Source organism: Phalacrocorax aristotelis, chromosome 1 (assembly GCF_949628215.1).
Source record: "Phalacrocorax aristotelis chromosome 1, bGulAri2.1, whole genome shotgun sequence".
Taxonomy (NCBI): Eukaryota; Metazoa; Chordata; class Aves; order Suliformes; family Phalacrocoracidae; genus Phalacrocorax; species Phalacrocorax aristotelis.
Genome location: NC_134276.1, coordinates 132162498 through 132179995, shown reverse-complemented (window position 1 = coordinate 132179995; position 17498 = coordinate 132162498). Strand labels below are relative to the sequence as shown.

The 17498-nt window shown below is 43.0% G+C and overlaps 1 protein-coding gene across 1 annotated transcript in view; it reads right to left on the bottom strand.

The window, feature by feature from the left end:
- CASR (calcium sensing receptor) overlaps window positions 1–16524 on the bottom strand; it is a 43674-nt gene extending 27150 nt beyond the window's left edge. The window contains exons 1-3 of the mRNA XM_075107920.1: window positions 16106–16524; window positions 7412–7718; window positions 2407–3288 (exon numbers count right to left, since the gene is read on the bottom strand). Coding sequence (XP_074964021.1) covers window positions 2407–3288; window positions 7412–7718; window positions 16106–16290 — 1374 coding nt within the window. The 5' untranslated portion in view covers window positions 16291–16524. The remainder of the gene's footprint in view (window positions 1–2406; window positions 3289–7411; window positions 7719–16105) is intronic.
- Window positions 16525–17498: the final 974 nt, after the last annotated feature.

The window sequence follows — 17498 nt, the reverse complement described above, 5'->3', positions numbered from 1 at the left end:
CAAATGAACTGATCACTGAGGTAAAAATGCTGTTTTTACGTAAGGACACACACAATGCACCCTCCACAAATTATATAAACCAGTTCACCCCAAAATTTATATCCTGAGTACATAAAATTAACAATTAGCAGGCAACAAATAAATAATATGTGTTAATGGGATAATGCCATTGAAAGGAAACAAAATTAAATGGTCCATAATTAAATTGTGGAACACACCATTTATCCTTCCCGCCACCAACCCCACTGGCAAGGGCTGCTCTGGACAGAAGCTCAGGCTAATGGAGCTATGAGTACACTGCATTTGCCTTATCTCTCCCACACACCACCTGATCATTGACTGCAGACACTATTAGTGGCTGCTGCCTCCAGTCTCAGGCGTGGAGGCTTCCTAGTACTGTCCTTGCTCTCTCAGGTCACTTCCTATCAAGAAACCCTTGAGCCGATTGTGAGAAGAGGGAGCAGGCCCTGACCACCAGCAGAAGTACTGCTGCAAATGAGACTGATTTTAGTAGAAAGATTTTCTTCTGTCTGGTTGTCAGAAAACCACTTTCTGGAGATGCTGGAAGATGCACGTTTATGAGGTGAACTCATTACCCCTGGGGCTGAGGAAAGCTTCTCAAGGGTAATGAGCTGCAATGCCTGATATGAAGTAGGTGTGCACACAAACTTGGCATTTGCCTGCTATTCATGTGTTTGATTTTGAAATGAAGTTAAAAAATGCACACATATCAAATATGCTTGACAGCCAACACCACGTAACGGTGGTCATTTCAAATATAGCCTATTTCTTTGTAGCATGGATATTCCTACCCAGTCCTGTTATCCCTCACATGCTCTTTCTTGACACTGATTCCTTCCTTTAAGGCAAGTATGCATACCCAAAAGCCTAGATAAGCAGCATGCTTTACATTTTGATACAGCCATCTTTTAGCACCAGACAAGCAACACAGAAATGAGAGGACATTCTTCCCAATTGTAGAATCCTCAAAAAACACCACATTATTTTACTTAGCTGTGGTATGAACATCCTGCTTTACTTTCCAAGTTGACAAGGCATAAGGGAATGAATTAAAAATGTATTTATTCTGGATCATTTTTACTGACACAGTGAAAGCTAAATCTGTCTGTGACTTGCCCACCTCTGCCAGTATGCTCCTGAAAACCAGAATAGCTTTGAAAGACAGAAACCTCAGAGAGAGCCAGCAATGACAGGATTCCGCTAAACCAGGGTCAAACCCTGCACTCATCAACTCTGAGTAAAGTGGTTTTGGTAAACCCAAATCAGGCACCTAGAGCAGTGCAGGTTTCCCACAAATGCCAAGACAAAGCCTTTTTCTTTGATCTGACTGATGTTTTTCAGTTGACTGAGACTAGACAGGAGCCAAACTGCAGTTCCCGCATGCAAATGCTGACCCAACATTTGCAAAGTTTGTGGCATGAATAGCCTTTATTTTGGTCAGACTATCCCAAATAAAGGAAATTACACATGCAAACAGGGATGTGATCCTCCTTAGATTCACCCACGTCGTTCTGATTTCAGGCATGTTTGAGCCCAAGTTTTCTGTGATGACCAGAACGGGGCAAACGGAATTTGACATATATTTGGCATATCTTCATCTGATAGCCTTACAAGCTAATTCTGTTATTTAAAAATGCAGTAGATATTAAAAACACATACTGAATGTCATATTGGATAGCACAATCAAACAGATGGTAAGGTATAGAGTATTCATAAAGGATCAGAAGACAAATGCCAGAATACCATCCATACGCTGGTGGGCAGGATGCATCAAGTGAATGGGTAAATGTGACTAAGTTGTTAGGATTGTTTTATTGGTTCACAAATATCACCAAAAAATCAAAGCAGTTATCTATTATTTGCCCAACATCCACATGTTATTTTCCTCCATTACTCAACCTGCTTTACTTTGATCCTATATAAGCTTAAAACTGTGGAAAAAAAATAGAGCCTGTATGGAAAATTGCTGTGGGATTGCAAAAGACACAGAGCTTGCCAAAGAAAATGAACTCTAAAAACTGTTTTCCTTGTTCATGTGCTCTCTCCAGGCCCTCTTGTTTATGTAAGGGCTCAATATATGATCAAGTTACCTTGCGTCAGCCAGGCTGTGATAATTGTCTATGTGTGCACTTTTGGCCCATAGCAAATGCAAGAAAATTTAACTTAGTTTAAGCCCCTTTCACTGCAGGCAAACCTAACACAACTTACCTTACATTCCCTGTGGGGTGGGAGCATGCACCTAACTTGAATGCAGTGATATGCTACACCCCAGGAGTTTTACACTGTGTCTGAGACCCAGGATTATGAAAGGCCCCCTAAAAACTCTAGGACAGCTTGCCTTTTTTCTGCAAGTATATTGCACAGGCACAAAAATGAAGAACTTACCTGCCATGCCTCAACTTTCTTAATGTCTGCACAAGATCCATTAGTGAAGAGTCCTTTCCCAGGGGTACAGGTATATATATCCTGCAAGGCATGGGCAATGGAATATACTGCCAAATACACATTATAGGATATCCGCAAGTGAGTGTAGTCCATATATGGTGTCTCCACACTGGTGATGTTCTCATCCCCTGTGCATGGAGGTCGGAAGGCAGCTGTTCCATTTCCAGCTCCCAGCCCCTCTTCATGGCCCTTGTGAAAGGAAGTTGAAGCTGGAGAATTTTTGGACCCATCAGGGAGATAGCAGTTAAACGTCTCCTCCCAAAACTCCTTGGCAAAGCCGTTGTTGGTGGATTTCTTGGGATGCACCTTCTGCAGGAACTCACGAAAGCCTGGGATCTGTCCTGCCTTCAGTGCAAACCCAATGGTGCTGCCGATGACACGGAAGAACTCTGGCATGGCTATCAGGGAAGAGCTGGCCCAGGCCTCACTCGCCAGCCAGATCTTGCCGGTGATGTTTCGCCTGACGATTTCTTTGATGAGGGGCTCCAGGTCCGGGCCACTGGAGAAAACAACGATCACCCTTGCTGTGGAGTTCTGGATGACTTCCACCACCTGCTGGATCTCCTCTTCATCTGAGTATTGGGAGATGAGCTCACTAAAATCAATGCAGATGTCTCTCTCCTCTGCCTCCTCCCGAAACTTTTCAATCCCTGGCCGGCCATAGTCATCGTCGGCTGCAATTGTTCCCACCCAGTTCCAGCGAAAGTACTCAATGATGTCTGCCATTGCTGTGGCCTGATGCTCATCATTGGGGATTGTGCGAAGGAAGGACTTGAACTGGTTCTTATTGCTCAAGAGACGACTAGATGAGGCATAGCTGACCTGTGAGAGACCAGTGAACAAGCAAAACACCATGAAGTGAACTGCCTGGGAATGAATTGCCTACATTTACTTAGCACCACTGCCAACCTGTGTAGCCTTGGAGGGGATGAAGAGAGAGTTAAGCACCACAATGGCAGCCACGTTCTTGTAGCCTGTGGTTGTACATGAACCAATCTGAGAGCCTGTATGTTCTTGTAGCTGTGACTGTCTTACAGAGGCACACATACAAGAGCAGCTGCTCGGACCCAAGAGACTGGAGCAAGCTTGTGTCCACCTGTAAGGTCAAGGATGTGAAGGAGAGAGACACTGACACTAGCTCGGAGGAATGGCAAAGAGGTGAGCCACCAGTGGCCTACATGCACCTTGCTGTGTTTCCTGCCAAATCCAGAAATAAAAAGAATGCATCTTTCAGATAAACAAGGGCAATACACATAATTCAGACAAAATGCAGGCTTCCTCTGTCCTGAACCAGACATGAGCAGCAGGATGGTGTTGCCATCCTGGACCTACTCTGAAAAGCACTGTCTGTCTCTCCTTGCCTCTCATTTCTGTCCCCATCCTTAAACAGGCTCCATCAGGCACCATGGGTATGTTGTATACAATCCCTTCCCGTTGAAGTAAGAAGCATGTGATGTATATCAGTCGCCTTGACCCTGTGGAGTGTTAAGGTAATGCTGGTCAATACTACCTTAGCAGTATTTCCTGATTGCTGGCCAGAATCAGCAAAGCAGCCAGTAGGCATTCCACGCTCCGTGAGCTACCGTGTTTTACAGTTAAAATGGGATTTTATTCCCTTTTCTAAAGCTATCAAGAAATACTTGTTTTTTCTAATCGGAACAGGTGCCATATGCTCTTAAGATATAATTTGGATTTTCTACAGGTAGGAAGAAAACCGTAAAACCCAGAAAAGAATAATTTAAAGATCTGGAGAACTTTTAAAACTCACTTATCTTTGCATTTTGGGATTAGTATCTGAACTCTTTAGGACTGACTCTCACTTTAAAAAAGTTTTCTATAAACAGCTCATTTTGTACAAAGTGGAAATTTACAGAAAACCTTAACTCCTCCTTAAACTCTGGCATTTAACGTTTCTGCAAGAAGAAAGAAAAAGAGGTGTCCTAGTGCAGTTTCAAGGGCCACAGGAGCAAATCCTCCTTTCACAGAGTTATATTCTCCCCCGGACATGCTCCTGCCCAGTACTGCTCTCATCCCCTAAAACCTAGTGCCAGGGGAACAGGCAAGGTACCCCACTTCCACATGGGCAGCAAGGGTACACTGAGGTGAAATATTGACAAAGAAACCTGGAGTCATTACATTTTCAATTTCTATGTCAACAAAATGAGAAATAAGCCTTACCTTAATCGTAAAATATACCTCCAGCTTGTGCTGAAATGCAGGGTCTATTAAGCATGGATTTGCTTATGGCCTTGCTATAAATGGCAGCAATAATGCATATTCTAATACTGCCCAACAACTCCCAGTTTAAAAGCCTGCTTTCAGTTGTCATACTCTCATACTTCAAGGCTGAGACTTCCTTCCAGAACTGAATGTCCTGACATCTACCCATTTCAGCAACCTCTAGATAAGACTACTGCCTCGTAGCACAAATGCCATTCGCTGTTCAAAGGGGAAGTCTGAGAACTGCAAACATCTCTTATGTTCAGTCCAACCCACCAACCCTTCTCAGCTGCCCTTGTTCACCTGGTAATGCGATGCATAAATTAACAGTATGCCTTAAAATGCCATCACAGTGTTTATTACACGTCACCTTCCAAAACTACTCTGAGCAATACCTAGATAGCATATATTGGTCTTAGCTTAAATCATTTTTGCCCTGCTCAGAGACCAAATGTCCATTTTTTCAGACTCCCGTGAGAGAGTCAGACTGATAACATTAAATAGACAAGATATATTACTGTGCACCAGGCAGACAAGAATCCTTCCTTCTTCATTTATGATGCACATGGGAATTGGAGCCCTGGCTGAAATAAAGATATATCCTTACCGGACAGATGGAGTGCAGTGTGACACAATCTTGTTACAAGGACTCCTGTGAGCTCTGGCACGTGTATTCATTTTAGAAGAGATATTGGAAATGTTAGGCTAATCAAGGCAACACATAAATGGATAAGGCCAAGCACTTTTTCCAAAGTTGTCTTCAATGTGGAAATCTAAAATCAAGAGCAACAACCATCTACAAGAAGGGCTAGAAGGAGGATCCAGGGAACTACAGACCTGTCAGCTTGACCTTGGTACCAGGGAAGATTATAGAGCGAGACACCTTGAATGCTCCCACCAGGCATGTGCAGGACAACCAGGGGATCAGGCCCAGCCAGCATGGGTGCGTGAAAGGCAGGTCCTGCCTGACCAACCTGATCTATGACCAGGTGACCCACCTAGTGGATGAGGGAAAGGCTGTGGATGTTATCTACCTGGATTTAATACAGCCTTTGACACCATCTCCCACAGCATCCTCCTAGAGAAGCTGGAGACTCCTGGCTTGAACAGGTGGAGCCTTCGCTGAGTAAAAAAACTGGCTGGATGGCAAAGCTAAGAGAATTGTGGTGAATGAAGCGAAATCCAGTTGGTGGCCAGTCATGAGCAGGGTTCCCCAGGGCTCAGTTTTGGGGCCAGTCTTGTTCACTATCTTTATCAATGATCTGGATGAGGGGACTGAGTGCACCCTCAGTAAGTGTGCAGATGACACCAAGCTGGTTGGAAGTGTCAATCTGCTTGAGGGTAGCCATGTAACGCTACAGGCTTGGGGAAGAGTGTCTGGAGAGCTGCTCAGTGGAAAAGGACCTTGGGGTGTTGGTTGACAGCTGGCTGAATACAAGCCAGCAGTGTGCCCAGGTGGCCAAAAGGGCCAATATCATCCTGGCTTGTATCAGGAATAGTGTGGCCAGCAGGACTAAGGAAGCGATCATCCCCTTGTACTCAGCACTGGTGAGGCCACACCTTGAATATGGTGTTCAGTTTTGGGCCCCTCAGTACAAGAAGGACATTGAGGTGCTGGAGCACATCCAGAGAAGGGCAACAAAGCTAGTGAAGAGTCTGGGGAACAAGTCTCATGAAGAGCAGCTGAGGGATCTGGGCTTGTTTAGTCTGGAGAAGAGGAGGCTGAGGGGAGACATATGCTCTCTGCAACTACCTGAAAGAAGGTGGTAGCGAGATGGGTGTTTGTCCCTCCTCCCAAGTAACTAGCAATAGGACGAGAAGAAATGGCCTCAAGCTGCATCAGGGGAGGTTTAGATTGGATATTAGGAAAAATGTCTTTACTGCAAGAGTGGTCAGGTGTTGGAACAGGCTGCCCAGGCAGCAGTTGGAGTCACCATCCCTGGAGGTGTTCAAAAAATGTGGAGACGTGGCACTTTGGCACATGGTTTAGGAGGCATGGTGGTGTTGGGTTGATGGTTGGACTTGATGATATTAGAGGTCTTTTCCAACTTTAATGATTCTATGATTCTATGAAACCACTCTAGAAGACTAGTCATCCTAGACTAAGTTGCTGTTGGCTGAATGTTGTTGCTGGCTGCTTGGTAACCTTTGTTTTTGGGGATTGCAAATTGCTAGCAAGACATATTTCTACTGTAAGAAAACCACCACATTTTTATTTTTTTCACTTCTTGAGGTTGTCTTGGAAATGACAAAGATTAAACACGCCCGGGAGGCTGAATTCCCCTTGAGGCCTTCTGGTATGCACTTAGGATACATTGGCAGAGATTGGGATGGAGAAGCTGGCACAGCCACTGCACATACCCGTACTGGCCCAAATACATTTCTGGCAAATGTGAGCCTGAAGACTTGTATCCCTGGCTAAAAAAAACACTTGGCTTGATTTGACATAATAAGTTTGGAGAGAAGTAGACTGCTTTCTTTCATGTAAACTGTTGTCCCACTTTAAAAGCCAGTGCTTCTTATCATTGTGTTGCCCCTCAGACCTCCAACGATGTATTTGTACAGCTGGGGCCACTGGATTTGTAAACCTTCCTTTGTTTGAAACAGAGATGGAGCATGTAAGGCAGCAGTGCAGTTTCCTGTCCTGGTTCTAAAATGTACTTAAAGATCCCCTCCAAACAGCAATACCCCCAGCTGTACCTAAACAAGAGAAGTGAAAGCAAACCTGAGGTATGTAGAAGAGTCCCAGCAGATTGGCCACGGCGGTAGAGATGCCAGAGCCGGTTGCCCCGACGACTGCAATGGTGGAAGGGATATGTTCTGAGCAGTTGCAGAATTCATCCAGGTTCAAGGAGTCTATCTTGTTCTGTGCCACAAAACTCAGTGTAGCTTCGAGGGCTTTAGAGACTGTATTGCAAGTGTCAAATATCCTGTATCCTAGGGTCATGTTGGGAAGGAGAGTTGGGCTACTGTTTATTTCTTCTATGGCAAAGATCATAGCCTGGAGCCAGCGGAAGCCTCGGAAATTATACCTGGGGGAGAAAAAATGAAAATGAAATAGAGTGAGAAGGAGGAAAACAGAGGAGAGGAGACCAGGACTGCGACAAAGTCAGAGTGAAGAATTCTAGATACAAAAGGCAAAAGCAACTTATGTGATTTCTTGCATCCTACTAAATTAGAAAAGTTTTGCTTTTGTGTTCTGTGGTTACAGAAGAAATGTGCGTATGCCATGAGGTTTTGTTCTGGTTTTCAGCTCTTCAGTTTGGGAGCTGTCTTCAGAGGTTGTGAGGATGAGGTGAACTTTTCTAAGTCCTCTAAAGTCTGGGAAAGTTGAAAGAGAGCATGCTTGGGGTATTGGCTCTGGCCTGTCCCTTCTGTTCGCTACCCTAAACCTGGATCTCGTGATTCCTGAGCAAATCCTCTGACACAAAGATACACCTACCAGGTTACCTCCCAGGCTCCTCTGACATGTTTCTGAATGCAGATGGCAGTGTCTGCAAAGCCTGTGCTTAGCGCGATGCTGTCAGGGACTTGGGCTCAGGGATGCTCAATGTGTCAGCTCCTTGTGGCTTTAGGGAGGCAGAGTGAGCTGAGACACTGCACTGGTTTGCCCCTGGATGCAAAGGTGCCTGGTAGTTCTGCTCAGGGAAATTTGGCCTCACAGCGCACACTTCACAATGTGAGAGAGGGCACAGTCAACCTGTTTATACCAGGGAACAGAGACACGCTATAAATGTAAATCCTAGCTTCCTAACTTGTTAATTAGATACTTCAGTGTTTCCATTAAAGGAATAACTTTCTCTTTATTATAATGCTCTCATACATTTGCTTTAGAGATGAGCTCAGAAGATGCCATCAGAGCTGGCCTGTGAAATCAAAACTGTTTTTCAAAGCCTCCTCTGTTCTCTAAAATCAAGCAGCTGGGTTTTGTGGCTATCTCTTCACTGTGCATGGAGCTAACCCAGAGCTGGGGAGTGGTGGCAAGAGTGTGCTGCAGGACCTGGGAGTCCCTGTTTAGAGCATCACATGAGCTGGCAGCGAAAGAAGCTGATGCAGGGCAAGTGACTTATTGAAAAAAAGCTTCTTTGTGGAAAGCAGCAGGAAGAAAGTTGTACTGATATATGCTATTCTCAAATTTTGCCTCCTGTGTTTTCTCTTGTAAAGCTGCGAAAGCAACTGGTTGTGTGCCTGTGAAGCTGCCATGGTTAAGGTTTCTAAAGATAAGCTTCATGAAATCATGAACTTCCAATTTATGAGATATATGACCTGAACATTTTTTACTTGCTGGATTAAATTATTTGCTTCCAAAGTTGATGTTAGATATGTCAAATTTCTTTAAAGCTGAATGAACATACCACATTCCTTCCATTCTAGCAGTTTTATCTGATTTATCTGGGATCACAAGTCCTAAAGATATCACATCTAAGGTTTATCTTTAAGTCTTAAAAATTTCATTTATTCAGCTTCATTCCACCTGCTCCAGACATCTTTGGCCAACTTCCAAATGAGGTTCTGCTCTGAGGCTGTACCTCGAAGACCAGACAATATGGTTTCCGTACAAGTCTCTTCAGGTCAAAAAGTTTGAGGCTAATAAAAATCCTTGGTTATAATTTATGATCAAAGGGACAGGTAGCTGTTTTAAGATCACCCTTAAGAAAATGGACACCCTTTAGAACAGGTGAGTGTGTGTTACAGTTAGAAGTAATTTGGTCATTTAGAATATTTTTTGCTCTAGTTCCAAACCATTAAGGAGTGAGATGAAATGGGAGAGCTCTGAAATGAAAGGACAAGTCTCAGAGTAAAATAGGCAGTGAATGGTGTGTGCAGAAAAAAGATGTGCTGGGCACAACATGCCACCTCACATGGTCAGTAATGCTCACTGGGATGAGTGACAGCAAGGAGGGGTTTTGTGACACTTCTTTTTAAAAAACTAAATGTGTTTACAGATATTTTTAATTAAAATGGAAATAGGATTTGAAGCAAGGAACTATATTCAGGCTTCTCATGTAAAAGAGAAAAATCTGAAGGCATTTTCTATGTTAAAAGGGAAGACTGCTGAGAAGCTGGGAATTTCAAAGGTACCACTATACCACTGTGAAAAGCTTCACACATTCAAGTATGTGTAAAAGTAAGTTTAAGGCTGATCATATTAAATTATGCAGGTGGAGTATGACACGGAATTATTTTGCCTACTTGACAGCAATTTGGCTTAATTATTTTTAAATGCAGCATGCTGGTATCTTCAAAAGCAGTGAGAACTGGACTGTCTTCCCCTTGACTTCGGAGAACATTTGCGATTTCATTCAGTAGATGCAGACTCAAGCCCATGATGCACAATTGCTTTTATTTTCCTTTCTGACATATGCTCCTGATGAATGTTTATTTGCAGGATAAGGCCTGTACTTCAGGTACTTGAGTTTGTATTGGAAAGGAGGGCAGGGATTGTTTTCTGGGAGCTAGACTCCAAAATGTCGTTGATAATTTACCTCAAACTAGCCTGGGCAGGAGACCTGCAGTTCTCTTCAGTTGCACCTCTCCTAATAGGAGCATCAGCAGATGAGGAGAAGAGAATCACATGGGACGGAGGCAAACACACCTTGCTCTGTCTTCTCTAATACCTGATAAAGCTTCAGACAAGATCTCATTTTGTTAACTGATACTGTGTTGTATCAGTATTGTAACACAGATATAGTCAGATGAAGGCAGTGCCATAAACTGGTCTAAATGAAGCAAAATTTCATGATTCCTTCTGTCCTGGTGAAGAAAAATTTTGTGGATAAATTCTCTCCCATTGTACTGTAAGACCCCAGCAAGGGGCTGCAGATAGGTTCCTCTTGGCTTGGTGTGTACATGAGTGATGGGTAAGAGCAGTCTTTGAACCTGGCAGCAGGTTACACCGATGCAGCTGACCTCCTGTGCTATGCTGCTGCTGTGACTAATATGACTAGTGACTGTAATGTTCTGTCAACCATGCAGAAATTTGACTGGTAATTTCCATGAAGAAACTGCAAAGGATTTGCTAACAGAAGCAAACTTTTCATTAGTTTTCCAGAAGTTTTAAATAGCCACCGATATTTTCTTGGTAGAAAATAAGCAGCCTCCAAAGCTTATTTTCTGCCATATTACTTCACAGGTACATTAGTGGTCTTGTATTTTAACATTTCTGAGATGTGGTGCTATGAAAAGTGGTCATTAAGCTCTAAATGAGAGTTTAATGTAAATAATTCAGTGCCCGAGGGTGTAGAGAGGAATTTTTATTTACACTCAGTTCTTTAAATATTCCTCCTCTGATGCCTGTTCTCCCACCTGTCAGAGTACACAGCCCACTGATCTTCCTGTTCCTAGGCAGGAGCACAAATGGGGAAAGAGAAATTAAAAACAATTCCTCCACAAATCCTCATTTTAATTGTCACATTTGCAACGGACAGATTATCTTTGCAGCCGCCAGTTTGCTAGAGAGCAAACTTGCAAGATCTCACTGATTCCCTCAGGTTTCTTTCTAGTTGGTATAAATGTGTCTGTCAAGGGGTGCTCAGGATGGCTTAAATGTCTCAGTCAATGTTACAAAGCAAGGGTATGTAAGTTAAGGGACATAAGCTCACTGCATAGTTTTAGCTCCCCATAGTTCCATCCGCTGTTTTGCATGTTTGTTTCTCTGGTTTTGTTTGAACCGTGCTTACTGTCTGGATCCAGTAGGGAAATTAGTCCTGACCCCTGTTGGCCTCCATAAAGGAATAATTCACAGCTGCCTGTGAATTCATGACCTTCATTTATCAAAACTTGCAAGGCACTAAACTAAAGCAATATAATATGAAGGAAAAGGAGGAGAAAGTAATGTGAAAGCTGCAAATACAGCTTTCATTTACCCCCCCACATCCAACAGGTACTTTTATTCAAGAATGGTGGCAAAGCCTGCATATGGCTCTTGGCTCACACCAGAGTACTCCTCTTTCTCTAGTGGCTGTATGCACATACTAATTTCTCTGTCCTCTGGAGATTTCCAGTACATTAATTACATGTTATTGCTGCTACTACCACTGCTATTACTAAGCTATGCAAAGGGGAGGCCTTCAGTCATTTGTTGGATTCCTGTAGTCAGTAGGTAAAATGAGTTGCTTACTACCCTCAGAAGTTAGGGCTAAGGGTAAGGGGAATTATGCAGACCAAATAAAATAAAATTAAAAAAAGTTAAAATTCAGAAGATGGGTGGAAAAGAAAGAGGAAAAGAAAATAATTTGGGAGGAAGTTCTAAATATCATGTTATGCATTCAGTTCTGCAGCGGGATTAGCAAATGCATCCCCAAGGGGCAGAATTAAAATTCCCTGTTCTCTCAGACAGACACACAGACTCAGTGAGCTAAAGTATCCCAGAGCCATGCTCTACGAAGTCCTGCACTATGACATGGGGACGATGTCTCACCACGGTTTCACAGCCTGACAGCTTTGTGTCACAGTGTGGGACCTTGGGTAGATTGCTGATCAGAATGCAGGGAATATGCATTAAAAATGATGACCTAGTGACACCATATTGGCAACACTGTATCTCAGCTCAGTAAAGATATGTCCTCACTGCAAACAGTTCATTACAGTAAGAGGAATCCATGGGTACCACCTATCTGTGCAATAATGCTAGCAATAATACTAACGATGCCACCACCATCGCTATTGCTAATCTACCTGAAATCAAGAAAGGTCAGAGAAATCAGGCTATGAATAGGCCTGTGTGGATGCTGACAGGGAATGGGGGTCAGGGACTGCTTGTGTTGTGCTCAGCCTCTGCCTCCACTGCACACATCAGATATGCATCAGCAAATGTTGTAAGGAAAGTTGCTGCAACAGCACCTGAGGCATACTAAGATAGAAGGTGCATTTATATCAAATGTGGGAACCTTGATTGCTTAGACAATAAGCCATGTAAGTATTTCCAAAACACAGGAAACAAAATGGCTCTCATTTTCCATACTCCTATCTGACATGTGGTGTGGCAAAATCACGCCTAAGTTTTCACTTTGGACTCTACAACTCAGTGCTTAATGCATGAAGATGAATTTTCAGTAGAATCAGCACAAAAAAAACCCAGAGAACAGATTGTTACTTTTCTCTTTTCCTTTTGCTGCTGAGTGATGTATATAGTTTTCCAAATAATCATGTGCAAGGTATGCACAGTAGGTTCAGGCCAGTACGCATGCTGAGCTGCTGCCGTGCCACAAGAGTATGAAGAGCATGAAAACTAAAAAAGTGGAGAGAAAACTGTCCCACCCATTTTGAGAAGCCCTGTTTGGGAGCATAGGCATTGAACACAGCTCAATGTGTGGGAAGATGTCATAGAATCATAGAACTATAGAATCATCAAGGTTGGAAAAGACCCTTAAGATCATCGAGTCCAACCGCTAACCTATCACTGCCGAGTCCACCACTAAACCATATCCTCAAGCACCACATCTACCCTTCTTTTAAATACCTCCAGGGATGGAGACTCCACCACCTCCCTGGGCAGCCTCTTCCAATGCCTGACAACCCTTTCAGTGAAGAAGTTTTTCCTAATATCCAACCTAAATGTCCAAACAGCAGAGACCAGGTTGAACAGTCCTCAAAAGGAAGGGAAGCCACATTATCTTAAATTGTTTGATACAGAACTCCAGAAGAAACAGGGGCAAACCACCCACAGGGTTTCAGTGGGACCCTTAGGTCTCAAAGCAAGGAGCTTTGACTTGTTGCTGTTGCCACCAAATGCAGGACTATGAGGAAAGAGAGGGAGGATGCCCACATACTCCTAGACTGACCTGGGTCTAATTTTCTTACGTGGTAAGAGACACATTTTCCTACCTAATAAAGAGATTAAAAGCTGTACACAGCCATCTAAAAAAGATATAAAACTGATTTGCCTCAGCTTTAAAAAGACACAGCAGCACTGAAGAAGGCTCAGAGAAAGGCAAAAAGGGCAGTCAAAGGTGTGGAACTGATTTAGCACCTTTGGTTTAACCAGGTACAGCCATGCTTATGGTCTTCTAGTAGATTTCCCACCCTATAAAAGTTTTTGACACTACAATACTGGGGAGATTTTACTTTGGAAAAAAACTAGACCCTATCTTTTTTTTCCCTTCTTCCAAGAAAATATGAGTTCACTCATTCCAGACTAGCCACCTGCCCAGAACTGAGGAAACGCAAATGTGATATGAAAGACTCTAGCTCATGACTTGAAGAATGTATTGGGCTCTTAGAATCAGCATGCACAACCCTGCCCCAAGCTACGACCTAATCACAGAGCCCAAAGCCGACAAGGCCCACTATGGCTGTGTTATGAGATCTCTGTACAAGTCCAGTCAGAGGAATTTTCTGACTTAAATTCTACTTAAAATAGAAAAATAGTTTCAGGAAAAGTATCTGCTCTCAATTTAACATGTACCAGTAATAAGGAAAACACCATAGCACATGAACTGTCCCATGGATTAATTATATTCATTAAGAAAATCTAATGACCAGTCTCAAAAAGTCTTCCCAACCCAATCTTTTTGAATTAAACCTTTCCTGGAAATGGACATTTTCTGGTAAAGACATGTGCAGTGAAGGAGCTTCCAGTCACCTCTGGTCCAATCATCCTCTTGTTTCTATTGTAGTTGCTACTACCTCTGCAGCTAGATCTGTGCCTTTCGTTGAATATGTTTTCTCCACATGCATTATGCTATCAACTCACAGTTTATCCAGCTCCTTAAGGGAGTGCAGCAAAGCGGCACAAACACCTCTTCAGTCAAGTCCTTTCTTTTTCACCTGCAACTTCTTGATGCAGGGATAAGAGGAACAGAGATTTTATCCAGGCAAATTTCAGGCGGAGGATGCCTTTTAGCACATCAAATGCTACCCAGAAGGATCTCACGTAGTGTCCTTAAAACAACTGGTCTGGCTTTTCAGGATTTGCCTGTTGTTGGCAGTGCTACCTCATTAACAAATCTTTTGGCAACCACATGCTTGTAGTACTTGAAGGGGAACATTCTCCTGTGATCTGTTTTAATAATGTGACCATGTCAAGGGAGTCACTGAGGCTGACACAGTGCTGACAGAAATGAAAGCTATGTTCAGCTGCAAATATCTGCACTGTCCTGCCTGGCACCTAGGGCAGGTGACGAAGACCACAGAGCTGAAAACATCCATCACTTTTCAGTGTTCCACTTTTAAAATGCTGCATCTGGGAGAGAAAAAAATGCTGAAAATCTGGCAGAGCTTCTTGCTCCATGAGGTGGACATTTACATACATTTAGTTCATGACTTTCTTATGCACGCACAGAAGAAGCCAAAAGAAATCCTGCTTAATTACACTTCTTTCTGTGTGCTCGCTATAAGACCATCTGGGGATGATCTCGTAACCTAGATGGATGTGTCCTGCTCAGTGTCTCAGCAGGAAGCCACACCTGGAATCTGTAAGCATAGCAGGAATGCTGTCAGCCATTTTTCATTACCATCTGCAACAAAACTGTACTAGATCCTCAGTCTAGGATCAGAGGTCCAAATAATTCCAGATATACAGTTTTTCACATATGATTACAGAAGAGCTCCTGTAACACTGAAGTGTTTTCCCATGCATGGTCATGACAAAATTCCACATCAATTTCTTATATTTTGTTTATATGACATTTCACTTGCAATCAGTTTCTGCACACTTTATATGTATTATGTGCAAGGTTGTAAGGTTAAAAATTCCTCACATTTCATCATAAAAATGGCTACACTTTACTAATAAGATACTTTGTTTTCACATGGCTTTCTCCCTACGGGGTTACATGCCAAAGACTTAAGACAAAACCTATATGCACTGCTTACACAGAAGAAAATGACTATTGGGTGAGGAAAGCCTAGGTAGGGAGTTCATGTCTGGGACTTTGTAAAGGTTCTGAAGAGACATCTGTGTGTTTGGTGGGATTTTTCAAAAGCAGTGACCTATCTCACTTTCACCTATTCACTTGTTCAGGCAATTAAACTTTTTGTAAAGTCTTAGAAGATGAGAGGCAGGACTGGAAAAAAAACCCCAAATTTTATTTCTAAGCCGTTTTGCTATGCATAACTGTAATTAAATGAACTTAGGGGCACTATGGATTATTTTCCATCCTTCTGCTAGGAAAGCTAATTTTCAGATACTATTCAAATATCCACTGTGAATGGCCAGATAGATTAATGTTTTGGCAGCTTTGGGAAATAAAAGGATTGTCCTCTTTCACTGTCTAAATATTATTTATGTTACTGGTTAACATATGCACTTCCGGTCTTTACACGCCTGTTTTAGTCTATTATTTACACCATACTTTCCCATTGCCGCTACAAGCATCAGATTACAGACTGTATTTACGCAGCGTACGGCATATCACTTGTAGCCAAAAAAGGGCAAGACTCTCCCACCAAATCATTTTTTTTTCTTTTCGTGGCTTACCTTATACACTCCACTGATTCTGGTCTTGATTTTAGATCCTGGTCTTTAGCAGCCACTCCAAAGTGAATGGGGAACAATCCTCCGAGAATAATGTCTCCCTTCTTCTGTGCCCGTTGGTTTGGCCCATAGGCAGCTGTGTTCCAGGTAAATAGCAAAAGAATCAAGCAGCAACTATATAAAGTCATTGTTCCTCTTTTCTCCAGGGGGTTAGGGGATGCAAAATTGGAAAAGGTGATGTAAGAAAGCAGATGTCGTAATGTCAAAGCTTTTCCTTTCCTTGCTACAGCAAAGAGAGGATTTGGGACACATGTCTGCAGGGAGGTAAGCAACAGGGCAGCAGCCACAGTGCTGGTGTTTCTCCCTCTGTCTTCTCCATTGCAAAACAATTCAGGAGTCCTTCTTTCTTCATAACCAAAGCATTATGGAGAGCCCATCTCTGAGAACTGCAAAAGAAAGACATGACAAGTGATCCCAGCTACACACCAGGACCCCACACTAGCATGGTGGTTCTGCATTGTCCCATCAACTTCTTAGTATGCCCCTGTGGTCACCCCCACTTAACAACCTGTGCAGGGCACATACCAACTTTTGACGCAGTAGTCAGAGAACCCAGTGCCACACCTCCTCAAACAAGTGCCATGGATTCTCTTGGATGACTAATTCCCTATCACACGTGTGAGGCAGGTGTCTTCCCACCATCTTCCTATGGTTCTGCATGGCTCTGGTCACAGAGGACCCTCTAAAACTTGTGATCAGACCTCCATGAACAGAGCACACTGAGGGACTTGGATGGGCAAGTGGGGAATAAGGAAGCATCAAATGGAGTACAAACCAAACCTTCCTCTTAAGAAAAGAACTATGGTAATCTTTTGGTGTCAGTCTATTCCCTCCTTTGCCTTGATCATTCTTAACTCACTGGTTTGACCTTATTCTTGCTAAAAATGAAGCAAGGCCACAAGAAAGGCTTCTTTCACGTTCAAAGTGAGGATGACTTCCAGGGAAGCATTTGAAATCATGGTACTTCTTGAATCATGAAGGCTTGAAAGGTTCGGTGACCATTGCAAGCTTAGCTGTCAAGCTTTGAAGCCTGCATCCTGGGGCTGAGAAATATTGCAGCTTCTCTTTGGTCAATACATTTTCTCTGCAGCACATCTACAGGCCTTCCAAATGAAGAACTAACTCAATTATGGCATATGAAAATGGCTATGAGGAAGGAGGTAGCACAAAAAAATCATATCAAACAGCTCTTCAGCCTATCTGGAATAGGTCTAAAAGCTAGTAGTAAAAATCTGAAGTTAGGCAAATTCAGAATAGAAGCTAGGCATACGTTGCTAATCCTGAACACAGTTATTTTCTGAAGTAAGTCATCAAGAGCTTTCAAGTGATGAGAACC